The sequence below is a fragment of the Gouania willdenowi genome, chromosome 21, assembly GCF_900634775.1.
Source record: "Gouania willdenowi chromosome 21, fGouWil2.1, whole genome shotgun sequence".
Classification (NCBI taxonomy): Eukaryota; Metazoa; Chordata; class Actinopteri; order Blenniiformes; family Gobiesocidae; genus Gouania; species Gouania willdenowi.
The window spans coordinates 19,392,380-19,405,025 of NC_041064.1; the positions used below are offsets into that span (position 1 = coordinate 19,392,380).

At 39.4% G+C, this 12,646-nt stretch overlaps 1 protein-coding gene across 15 annotated transcripts in view; it reads left to right on the forward strand.

Moving 5' to 3' along the window:
- Window positions 1-6,320, forward strand: part of lmo7a (LIM domain 7a) — a 61,673-nt gene extending 55,353 nt beyond the window's left edge. For 9 of the 15 annotated variants that reach the window (XM_028435383.1, XM_028435386.1, XM_028435387.1 and 6 more), the window contains 5 exons: window positions 361-544; window positions 1,586-1,870; window positions 3,159-3,267; window positions 3,556-3,658; window positions 5,648-6,320. In XM_028435383.1, the coding sequence (XP_028291184.1) occupies window positions 361-544; window positions 1,586-1,870; window positions 3,159-3,267; window positions 3,556-3,658; window positions 5,648-5,670 (704 nt within the window). In that variant the 3' untranslated portion in view covers window positions 5,671-6,320. The remainder of the gene's footprint in view (window positions 1-360; window positions 545-1,585; window positions 1,871-3,158; window positions 3,268-3,555; window positions 3,659-5,647) is intronic. The other 6 variants (XM_028435384.1, XM_028435390.1, XM_028435392.1 and 3 more) reach the window with 4 other exon arrangements.
- The last annotated feature ends 6,326 nt before the right edge of the window (window positions 6,321-12,646 follow it).

Below are 12,646 nucleotides of genomic sequence, written 5' to 3' on the forward strand. Positions count from 1 at the left end.
AGAGCCCTATTTAGGATGAGTATGAGTAGTGTGCCCACTGAGTATACTTCGGAAATGTCCTGATATAGTATACATTCGGGTATTTCTTGCATACTCAATCTTTTTGTACTATCCACTGAACGCACTACATACTCATTTTGACGTCAAACCTAGTATGAATAGTATGTTCGTATGCGATTTCGAACACAGCCAATAAGTATGAACTCTTGTGATTTTTCGTATCTGCACCATTTCTGAATTGTATTTATTTTACAATTTCTCCACCCATCATCAATCAAGATATTTGTTTGACCCCCACAGTGTCTTCCACTTTACCAAACGTGACCTTTGTTGACCTTCTCTTCCCGGTTTTGTGTGCAGTCACAGGAAGTGGACTTGGTGAGAGGAAGGGTTCGCAGTCTGTGTCTCAGGCTGAGCTGGATCGCCAGCAGATCCTCAACGAGATGAAAAAGAAGGCGCCGCTACTGACAGACAGCAGCTGGATCCGCCAGCGCTCCGCTAGCTCCGCCTCCAACAAGGACAGCGACATACCGCCGATGCGCAGGTACGCTTGACTTTCAGCTGTGTGGAGGTGATGGGTAGCTTTGTACAGTGACATGTATCAGGGCTGCACCTTTTCAAGACTGCTATTTACAAGTTTGATTTGGAAGAAAAAAGATTTAGCCCTCCTAATATCCTTAGGGTCAATTTGACCCCATTCAATGTTTATCATTCAAAAAATAATAGTTAACTTTTGGGTTTTTTCTTCATATTTCATGACTTGGGTACCATTGATTAAGTATAAAATTAAAACAGCTAAAACTGTTTGTGGTAAATTCGACTCCAATATTCTCATGAGAACCCCCTTGATAATGAAATCTTGACTTAAATAATTTGGCTCTCAGAATGAACCATATTGATTGATGTTGGTGACCTCCACCATGGCCATGAATGTTTACAAAAAGGTGAATTTTCAAACATATAAAACCCCTCACACACACACACACACACACAAAAAAAAAAACCTCTTTAACTTTGCCACTGCCGGTCCCAAGCCCCATTAACAAAAGAGTAGGGATGAGTGAAAGTTTATTGTAAATAACCCCAAATATGTTATAAAAGGAGATAAAAAAAAAAAAGTAAATAAATATGTTAATGAGAGGGAATTGGGGGTCACCAACATCAATCAATATGGTTCATTCTGTGAGAGCCAAATTGTTTAAGTCAAGATTTCATTATCAAGGGGTTATTTATGTATTCAACAAATAAAGTGCCATAGTGACATAAAAACTTCAAACCTGAAAATCATTTTCTAGAGGCAAATATCCTTATGGTCTAAAATGTGTTAGTAATATTTAAAGATAATAAGAGGGGTAATTTTTTTATCAGAATGAGGTGTTGCATCTATTTTTGCATTAACCTGATACAATGTCATTGTTCTAAAGTCTTTACTAACAACCACAACCTGTTGCTTCCATCAGAAGTGAATTAGTCTGGCTTCCACTGGGATTGAATTACAAAACCTTGTTATCCAACCTTTTGGTAGCCAGACTCATTTGTCTTTACTAACTGGCTAACGTGGGCGTGGCGTGCATTGGCTCTGCAGAGGCGAGTCCCTCGACAACTTGAACAACTCATGGCGCTCATCTTGGACACCCAGAGGCAACTCACATGTCCAAAACTACGCTCGGCCTCACTCTGCGCTTTCTGGCCGCACTTCTTTTTTTGGTGGTGGCTCTGGGCCCCAGAGGCCCGCTTCCACTTTGCCCTCGTCTTACTCCATGAGCTCTATGAGGGGTGGGGCTGGAACGCCCACGTCTGCTTGGTCAGCCTCCTCTCCATCGCCCACCACCTCACCAGAACCATGGGATGGCCATCAGCAGCGGAACAGGTATGAAGCATAATGCCGCTTTGCTCACAGCTCAGTCTGCCACTAACTGCTCACTGGGACTTCAAGGGTTTGTGTGTTTGTGATTGTTGACAGAATACATTACTTTCTTTTACACTTTTTAACATCATTAACTATACTTTTGTTTTAGACTTTTGTGAAGTCACAAAGGCCTATTTACACAACATGAGCAACATGTATAATTTTTTTAATCTTTTTTTTTTTTACAAACTTTTTTGCAATCTATTCTCTCCCAACAGGAAATACAGTTTAAAACTTACGCTTGACACAGTTTTAAAAGAAAAAAAGTATTTCATAAATGAGAGACACTAAAATGTTTGTGAGATTGTTTTACAAAAGAAAAGTAAGCAAAAAAACACAGATACACAATCCCACCAAAAATAAAGCACATAACATACAGTGATCCAAACACCCACACTGAACAAATATAACAGCTAATCAGCCGTTCCCCAAGATGTTGGATAATGATTTTACCTTCGTTTGACGGACATTTCAGTTTGTTTTAAATCTCATTTCATCTGCATATGAAGGATAAAGGATAAAAGATCAACTTTATTGAAATGTGGATGTTGCAGCAGCTCCAAAAAACAGGGAAACAGGAAATACAAATAGCATCAAACAATAATTAAATAAAAGGACAAATACAATAGAATGAAATAATACTAGGCATAAACTCTATGTAAGACAAGGCTAATTTATTTGTATAGCGCATTTCATACACAAGGCAACTCAATGTGATTTACAAGATCAAAAAGTGCAACAGAAAACATTCAACAGCTTAAAAATCAACAACATGACCAAAAATCTCCCTCTCAATCTTAATGTACACTTTCACTTGTGTAACACACATATACTAAAGTAGACATAACCACGATGAACACTTTCACTTGTGGAAAGACAGATCAGAAAAAAAACACATGCAGTGAGCAGCATTAATCATATTGATAATTATTATACATTATAGATAGCTTTAAATAAGGTGTTTTATCCTTTCAATTACATAGTTCTAGTTATTCACCTTTTTCAGCCACTATTTTTATTCACTTATGTGCACAATTTATTTAGGCCACCATCACAAGAAGTGTGCAAGTTTTTAATTACAACAACAGGGACACCTTCACATGGCTCTATGCATACAATGGATGGATGAATGGATGGATGGTGTTTACGGGTGTGTGTGTGTACAGGCATGTATGCGTGTGCATTCATACATGCCTCATGCCAGCCTGCTTGTCACTCATGTCACAGCTGTATGCGTTCTGTAATCCAGGTCAGTGAGTGGAAAGAAAATCTGTACATTCTGTGAGAACCCGCTGGGAAAAGGAGCCGCCATGATCATCGAGTCCCTGGGGCTCTGTTATCATTTGAGCTGTTTTAAGGTGAGGGCTGGGATCCCGATCTCTGCCCCAGAGCACATCGGCAGCACATCTTGGCCGATCTTTGAAAACTATCCTGATCGTTTCAACTATTTCCTTATCTTACTAATCTAGTAAACTGTGTAGAATGTTGAAGTCTTCATCACTTCATCATTTCTGATTCTTCATGTCTGAATTGAACGTTCTTCTTTTTCCCCTTACAATTTTAGTCTATTTGACTTTGAATGACCTTCGTCCAAGATCATTCTTTAATAAATGTTGATGAATGTCTTTCTGTGTACATTTTCTCAGTGTTATGACTGTAAATCTGACCTTGGAGGATCAGAGGCCGGGGCAGAGGTTAGGATACGGAACAAACAGCTCTACTGTAACAACTGCTACATGGGATTCAAGAGTGAGTATACAGACACTCCCGTTTCTACTATGCCCCAATTGTATGGACTTTCTAACAGCTCAACAGGAATACTATTATATGGAACATTTATGAGTAGGAATGAAAGAGGTGATTTAGAAGCTGCAGATGCAGTAAGGAGGTCGACATGTTTGACAAACTGTGACGTAGTGATTGCTCAAAGAAGATTTCTGGCAGATTTTATCAAAGAAACCCTGGGTTTCTGCCTGGCTCCGCCCACCTGAACACCGTTTCTCAAGAAACACTTTTTTTAAATTTTAACTTTACACTTTCCTCTGAAACACATTAGTAACATCACACACCACAGACGTGCTCACATTATTAGTAATGTGTTGCTTTACTTTTTTTTTTTTTTTGCAAACAGTAGTTTTCTTTATGATATTGTGGATGCAGAGCATTAAGTGAAAGTCACTTAGAGGTCGATCTGCATTAAAACGCCTACTGACATCTGTAGTAAAGTTCCCTGGGTGAATTATGACACCGCTCTTGGAAGCATAAGGTCGCGGGTTCACGTCCCGCTTTAGTCTTTTCAATATAAATGATGCGATATCAAGCGGAAATCACTGTCTTAATAGCCAGTGTAACGGGAGGGCTCTCCATGCAGCCATCCTATGCTGCTGCCACGTCTCTCCAGGCCTTTTTTATTCATATTACTCCCCGCTCGTCACGTCACTGAATCGACCAAAAACCGCGACTAATCACGGGTGATTTAAACCACTATAGTCACTGAAGTGGCGTCCAGTGTGAACGCACCTTTAGAACTTGCTCATTCTCCTCAAACGCCGGCTTATTTCACACATTAGGGTGAATAAATCCCTCTCTTCCTGGTGGTTACCATGGTATTTCGTGTAACCGTCGATCCATTGATGATGCCTTTTTATCGCGTGCGTGCACGTAAGTAACCCAAGGTTTACATATTCAGGGTTGATTGACCCACTTCATACCAGCTGTAATGGAATCCGATACCCAGATTTTCCCATCGTGGGGTATGTTGACCCACAGTTTATGGATAGATTCAGAGTTTGTTAACCCTCCTTTATGAAATACACTCCTGGTCAAGGATCTGGATGACTCGTAACTAAGCCCGAAAATGTCAGATTGAAATGCTTTATCAACATCGACTCACTATGGAACTGGAAATACAAATATTTAGCCTGACGTGACAACATGAAATGTGAACACTGATTGGCTGAAATCTCCAAAATAACTATGTTTACATCATGTATAAAGGGATTTTTGGTGTATTTGAGGCTAAAAGTTGATATAAATGAGTCCAAGGACAAATTCTTACGCAAATTACTACTAAAGTTGCATTCGATGTGATGGGTTGCATTTTGCTTTAATATTAATTTGTATTTATTATTGACCATGAAGCACTGCTTAATTTACAGGGTTTGTAAATAGTTACATTTGAACTTCCAAACAGTGCAAAGGCAGTACATGATATAACGCAGAGAGGTACAGAGAGCTAGTTTTGGGGCACATGTGCCAAAATTCAAGGCCAGGGGCTAAATCTGGCCCTTTAGAGCATCCAATTCAGCCGCAGGAGAAAGTGAAAATGAAAACATAAATCCTTGGGTGAGTCACCAACTAATTCCGTTGTAGATATCTATCCCTCTAAATTTCCAATTTCAATGAAACTCTACAATGTTTGCAGGGTTCTCAATTTGTAAAAAGAACTTAAGATCTTTCTAAAAATCTGCAATAAAAATGCTCAATAAATTACTTAGATATAGGTCACAAAATCAAGTTTAAAAGTAACGATCCTGTAGGGACTGATATTTGTCATTTTTTGCTTGGATATTGCATTTAAAAGTGGAAGTACAAACTATGTCAGAATAATGTTGAAATAGCTCCCCCCCCCATCTTGGGTTCAAACTGCTCCATATTGGGCCCCGGGGCAAAAATGAGTTTCACACCTGTGCTTTGGATCATTTCAGAAGCTTAACGTCACTTCCTGATTTCTTTTAGGCAGCCAACCAACATCCATGTGATGTGGGCGTCCTCCAGCAGATTGATGAAGAAACTACTTGTGACAATAACCCATGAACTTTGAAGAAAGCAGTGAAGTCTTTGCTAATCAACAGAGAGCAGTTGGTTTGGATGTAAAAACGATTTTTGTGAAGTCCGGGTGGTTCCCTAAAAAGAAAATCATGAATGTTTTACGGTGATTAAAGGGGATGAGCTTTACAAACAAGTATCTTACTCACTTGCTCGCATCACATTAAGTATTAAAGTTGTACAAAGTATAAGATTCCAGTTATGCTTGCACCAGTTTGTAAACATTTTAGCAACGAAAGTAGCCTAAGAAAATTTTTTAATCCTTTGCTTTGATATATTTGATGGATTTTGAGAGCGTTCTGCTGCAATAACTCCTCTTCTTCACTCTATCCCGTCTGCTGAGTCATGTTGTAATAACTGTTGTGTGGACTGAGGTATTCTTATTATGTCTGTGCCTATTCATTTGTTATGGGAGAAGATTTTTGCTTAGATTCATGCTTGTAACATATTTAAAGATGTCTGCTTGAATAGCACTTATGGGGAGTTCTACCAGATGGAGGACTTTAAATAAAAAGCAGAATTCGCAATTTAATGAATGCCGTTGAGACAAATGTACTACTGTAAATAAAATGACTAAATGCTTGTTTTGGTTTCCTTTATTCCGTGAAAAAAAAAATTCGTTCAATTCGTCATAATACACCTGCAGTGATGCAAGGCCTTTCCTTCCTCTGTAATCAGAAAGCATTATACTAATTTCTCTGGTGCCCCGTCTCTCTGTAGTGCCACTGTTATAATCAAAGGAATTTCAATGAGCCTTTGTGCTGAGGTTCAGAGGACCTGTCTGCTCTGTGTTCTCCAAAGCCAATTTGTCATGCATATTTAAGTCAGTGTGCATGCAATTCATCTGATTATTGTTTGACGGTCTATTTTCTTAATGCGTTCTGCCATTCTGGCTGTTCACAACATCTTATCTGCATAAACACAAATTCATATTTATACATGAAGGAGCATGAGTCCTCATTGTCCTCAAATTGTAATCGAAAAGAATGTCATCACCCTCCTATAAATAGTAACTAATTTTATTGTATTGTATTCATATCATTTAGGTGAAACACAAACAGTCCCTGAATGTCCCATTTTCACAAAACTTGTATTTTATACAGATGCCTTTGTGGAAAATAAATCACTTTCCGATTGTGCAAGATTTCATCTCTTCCTTTTGAAGTTTATACATGAGATGTTTACTGTATGCAAGATAACCATGGAAAGATGTATTAACAAAAAATAAATGTGGGAGGTGAAAGTAACTAGAAACCTTTACTTTGAGAACTATTTACTTTTTACTTGTACTTGAGTATTTTATGTATGACTTACATTTACTTGTACTTGAGTACAATTTCTAACAAGCAACACTACTTCTACTTGGGTATGACATATTAGTACTCTTTACACCTCTACAAATGACCATTCAGCATAAGGCTGCGGCCAAAAACAAAAAGGCTGAACATGTACGTAACCGTATAATACAGTGAATAAGATATTTTAATATTCTGTGATTAAATTATTCTATTCTCAATCTGGGAATTGATTTAAATTCTTAAGAAAGGACATTGGTTGACTGCTTTTCCCAATTTCTGTCCTCATTTGCTTTTTGGAAAAGCTAAGGCACTCTAAACTACCTGCAGTCTGAGCTGATACTGTAGTTAGTAATCATGTATTTGTGGATGTGGTCTCTGGAGACCTGTTTCCATGGCTCACAGGCACCTTGCAAAGGGTTTAAAGTGATGCCATGTTCAATTAGGGCAGGGATTAGAGAAAAATGAGTGAATGTGCAAATTTTCTCCATCAGCTTGACTCTGAAACTATATTCTTCATTTGAGAAAACATTCTCACTTAGTAGGGAGACCATATATTAATCTCTTTTTTTAATAAAGGAGACGTGGCCCGACTTCGGCATTGAATGCAGCATTCATGTCTGATGAAGGGCGTCCAGCCCAAAATGTCACGTTTTTTGGTGTAAGTTAAATTAAAATTGGGAGCTTACTGATTTTTTTTCATTGCATTTTGGCTTTTTTGATCCAGCACACTGCTTTCAAAGGGATGTTTTTTTTGATTGTGCTAAATTGGATTTTTGCACCCACAAGTCACAAGACGTAGATCTGATTTATGGAGCAAACCTTATAAAGCCAAACTGTCTCTTCACGTGCATGGGTCTCTTATCAGCAACATTGACTACTTATGTATAATAGGTGTTACATGTATCTGTTCACAAACCATTTTCAGTGGTTGGGATCATGTTTGTTTTACATTCATGTGAATATGTTGAATAAAAGAAGACTACCAATAGAGTGGAACTCGCAGCACAGTAGGTTCTTCAGTTAATTAACAACAGCTTGTCACTTCCCTTCTCCAAATACAAAGACACACTTTGTCTAAAGCTTGTGTGAAAGTTATTGATCGTGACCTTTTGTTCAATGAGGAAGTGATTGGCACGGATCCCTACTTGTTTTCATTACTCTAATCCCTGACTAACCAAAGGGCAAAGCCTTTTCAGAAAAGACCCAAACCTTCAAGAGATCTGTTCTGTTTGTTTGAATCTGGTTTATCTACTGTTTAAAAAGAAAAGAAAAAAAAGTAATATAAATGTTTATGCTCTATATATTTGACTATTAATCTTTTGTTTTGGATTAGTAACTCTTTCTCGCTCTCTGATTTTCTAACTGTCAACGGAAGAACACAAATGAATGAATTAAGACTTTTGGCCGAAAATGGCCCAAAAATTGAGCATAGCGTTAGTTCAGACAGGCCGCGGACGTCAAGCCAGCCACACCTCCAATCAACCAACGGCCCAGATTGGCTCCCTATTGGTCAAAGCATACAGGAAGCACTACTGAAACTGTGACCGCTACCTCTTACCACCTCAGCAAGCATCTCACAACCCACCTCCACCCCAACTCCTACAGGGCAGTATGTATCCAACTAACTGGGTGTCATTTTTTTGTCATTAACATATGCTCTGATCTGTCCCAGGGGGCTTCTGCTAACCACTCTCCTTGCTTTAGCCTTTAGCTAGGGCTCAGGAAAGGTCAGGGAGGAGTGCTCTCCTTACCGCCGGCTTTCCACGTAAGCTTGGGGAAAGGGCAAGGAGGTCCTGGAACAGACCCATACCGCCAAATATACGATTGCATGCATAACCATGTAAAGCACTCAAAGGCGCTATACAAATCTCAATGCACATTTATCGTAAATAAATCATTCATTTTGACTAAAGTGGTCCTGACTAAAGTGCAATTTCGCTCAAAATTATTTTATCACCAAAACAATGTAGCTATAACAGGATGTTATGATGAGGCAGGCAAACACCACGGCCAGCGCGCTGTATCTGAATATGGGCCAGTGTGTCCACGGTTTTCACGCATTTCAGTATCTGAGCACTTAAGCGTCTAAGGTTGAGATGTACCACGGAGTGAAAACAATGAAACGTACACTCAAGAACAATCTATGTTTCTGCGTCATGTCAAAGCCATAGCTACTCGTAGCGCTCTGCCTCGATGCCAAGCACACACCTCTAAAGGAAATCCAAACTACGCCTTTATTTATATTATACCTATATGTATAGTAGCCTATAAGAGTCTCTGGGACTTGTATTTGTTTTATGAAAATTAATAGGAGATGCTGTGGGTGTGAAGTTCTCCTTCATTTCATCAAATTGCAAATATCTCGGTACATGTCTCAATGTCCGAGATGTACAATTACAAGATGCCTGCATTTAGCACAAATTTCAAGTGTATAGATCTTGTTGATCTAAACTGATTGTTGACGTCTCAGTCTAATTGTTGTTCTCTTCAAAACATGTCAGCAACATTTCATTGTATAAGTCATCACATGCATTATAGTCTTGACTATTGAAGGAGGAGTTTCACACATCTCAGATCAACAGTCAAACAATGTGTTTACGGGAGTTAACTGACGTGCTGTCCATGATTGTGAATGCTGCCAAACATGTACAGTATATATATATAATGCTTGACCAGGACCACTATGATTTCTGAACAAGAAGGCACCTGGCCAAGCAAATAGACAAGGTAGGAAGACGACCAGGAGAAGGAGGGTGAGGACAGCGACCAGTTAGTTGTAAAACTCCAGCTTACTGTATTTGTTTTGTTTATATTACAGAAGGTTATGCTGCATACCTTTGTACTCTGATCTATGGGAGTTACTTCCTCTATTGTGTGTGAATAAAAGTTACAATTTCCTTGTCAGTTTGAGTGTAATGTGTGATGTCAAACCTTGGAAGGCTACTCTTACCATATAATCCTGTTTTTTTTTTGTTTTTTTTAGTGTTATACACAATTGTATTCTGTCAGCCAGACAAACACGAGCACAGTAACCATTGTCTATTAAGGACTGGGCTAAGACTGAGAGGTAGACATAAGGGATATTTCAATGGTCATCTGACATAGTGACAAAATCTTGACTTGCAGTGATACACACTGCCAAAGGCACAATGTATTTGAGGGGCACTAGCTATTTATTTGAGAATATAATTTAGTTTTGACAAATAAGTGAACTGTTTTGGGAGAGATATGAGCTTTTGCTGGCAGGGGTGGACTGGCCATCTGGTATACCAGGCATTGTCCCGGTGGGCCATTGACCCAAAGTGGGCCGGTTTGGTATGCTAGTTTTAACAACCATGGTAACAGGTGGCCAAAAATGGTCCAAAAGTGGCAAAAACGTGGCAAGAAAAGAGTGAAAAGTGACTAAAATGGGCCAAAAGCAGTCACAAGTGGCCAAAAAATGGGCAAATGAGGAACCAGTTGGTATTGAGAGTGAGGAGTCACGTGGTGAGTTGGGTTGTTTTGGGGGGGTCTGAGCCCGTCAGCCATGATGGTGGTAGACGCCCCCAGAATTTCACGCATTCGCCAGAGCTTTACTTTTTGCGCATTTACGTAGAGGAATACGACAAGGAAAAAGAAGAAAAGCAATGCAAAAAGAGAAGGCGAAAGAAAAGGGACCTTACAAGGACAAACTGATACCTAGCACAAAAAAGAGGTATTTGGAGAAGCTAGTGGACATTCGCAACATCGACCCGTATGAGCTATCTTCAGCGGAATGGCACAGAGACCTGGACCTTTCACCTCCGTGCACATACATGGACATCGTAAATTACCTAGTTTTTGGTGTAAGTTACTACACAATGCAGGAGTTCAAAAGCCACAATTCTCTGGAAAGTTACAAGACTTTCTGCTGCGGCTGGGTCCAGGACTTGGTCATCTACAAGCCTCCAGCTGGTGAAAAGCATTGTACTGGCAAAAGTAAGTTTCTTCACATATGTGTTTTAGTGTGTCAGAGACAAAGGCACTACAGCGTCCACAATCACAAAAGGTAACCTACACTTCCTAGCTTTAAGAGACAACTACATAAAGACATTTTAAGAGAACGTTCCACAGTGAAAATGCAGAGAACACACTCTCATCCACGGGGGTGTGTGATCGAAAGTAAGGTCCTTTCTTCAGCCAACCAAGCAATCCGACGTCTCTTCGTCAGGTCAGACACTTGCTCTCCGAGATGCTGTGTCCATTTTGGTAACCTAAAAAACTGTATCCCGTTGTTCCTCCGTCTTCCATGGCTATCGTGGGAGGTATTGGAGCAGTTCTTAACGCAGCAGTGATTTCCAGGCATGGTCAAACAGTGCGGAATAGCAAGTACCTCTGCTACTACCGCGTTAAAAACACATGTAAACAATCTGTTTTGCCGCGGGGCTTATGCCAACATGGCGGCGGGGAGGATCGGGGGGAGGGGCTCTAGGCTGTGACGACAACTCCTCATTCTCAATAGATGGCAAAAGGTAGCTTAAACAGGCAAATGTGGCAAACAATAGTGAATAAGGGCAAAAATGTGGAACAGAGACACAATGTAGGGAAAAACAGAAACAAGTTGTATTTATTGGGCAAAAGTTAGCTTATTTGGATGAAAAGCGGGCACATTTTTTTTAAAAAAGGACAAAAATTGGATCAAAGTATCAAAAAGAACTTGCTAAAATGGACAAAAATTTTTTTAAAAAAGGGATATGTATTGGAAAAAAGTAGCTAAAGTCTAAAAAAAAAGTGTCAAAAGGGTCAAAAATGGGACAAAGGAAGTTGCAAAATGCTAAATGTATCCTTGTTCATCCCTGTTTGCAGGTGAACCATGGTGGTGTGGAGAACCATCCAGATTATTTTGGCAAAAGCTCCAAGAGTGTAGAGAACCTCTGGTCTGTTTTACGAAATGAGCCAAAGCAATTGAGATGGATCTTTGCATTTTTGGTTATTTACATGTGAAGGGAATTTAGTTTCATCATCCTGATGCATGTGATTCAGACGCCTCAAGTGGTTATGCAGTAGTGACAGTCAAATAAGTAATGATGATTGGTGGAGTAAGAAACATTGGCTGGCCAGTTAGTGACAGAGTGAGGTTTGCAGCAACAATCATCTACCTTAAGTGTGCCACAAAGAGCTCTAGAGAGGAAAAAGCATCATTAAGAGTCTGGAGCGATCTGTCGAGTTAGAACAGTTTTCACGATAAAAGTACAGGCACTACTTCTACGTCATCATTGATGTAAAAGGCAACATACAGTTGAAGTGTATATTATGTCCCAGAGCAGAGTTTGTTTGCGTCCATAGTGAGTATTACTCTAATTTCAAGAAACCCCTCAACGACACACATTAGTGCAAAGCTATTCATCAAAAACAAAGACACTTCTCTGTATGGAAATTTGTCAACAATCAACAACACAATTCTTCATCCAACATCAGAAAGAAACAGAAGCTTTTCTTCTTTCTTTCTTTCTTTCTTCTTGCGTACTCAAAAGACTGCAACCGTGTCCATACAGAAGGATGAACCATTTGGGATTTCTTTCTCAGTGACCACAAGGTAAAAAAAAAAAAAAAAAACATCAAAGGTATGTTTATTCTTCCTCCTCAGAAGTGG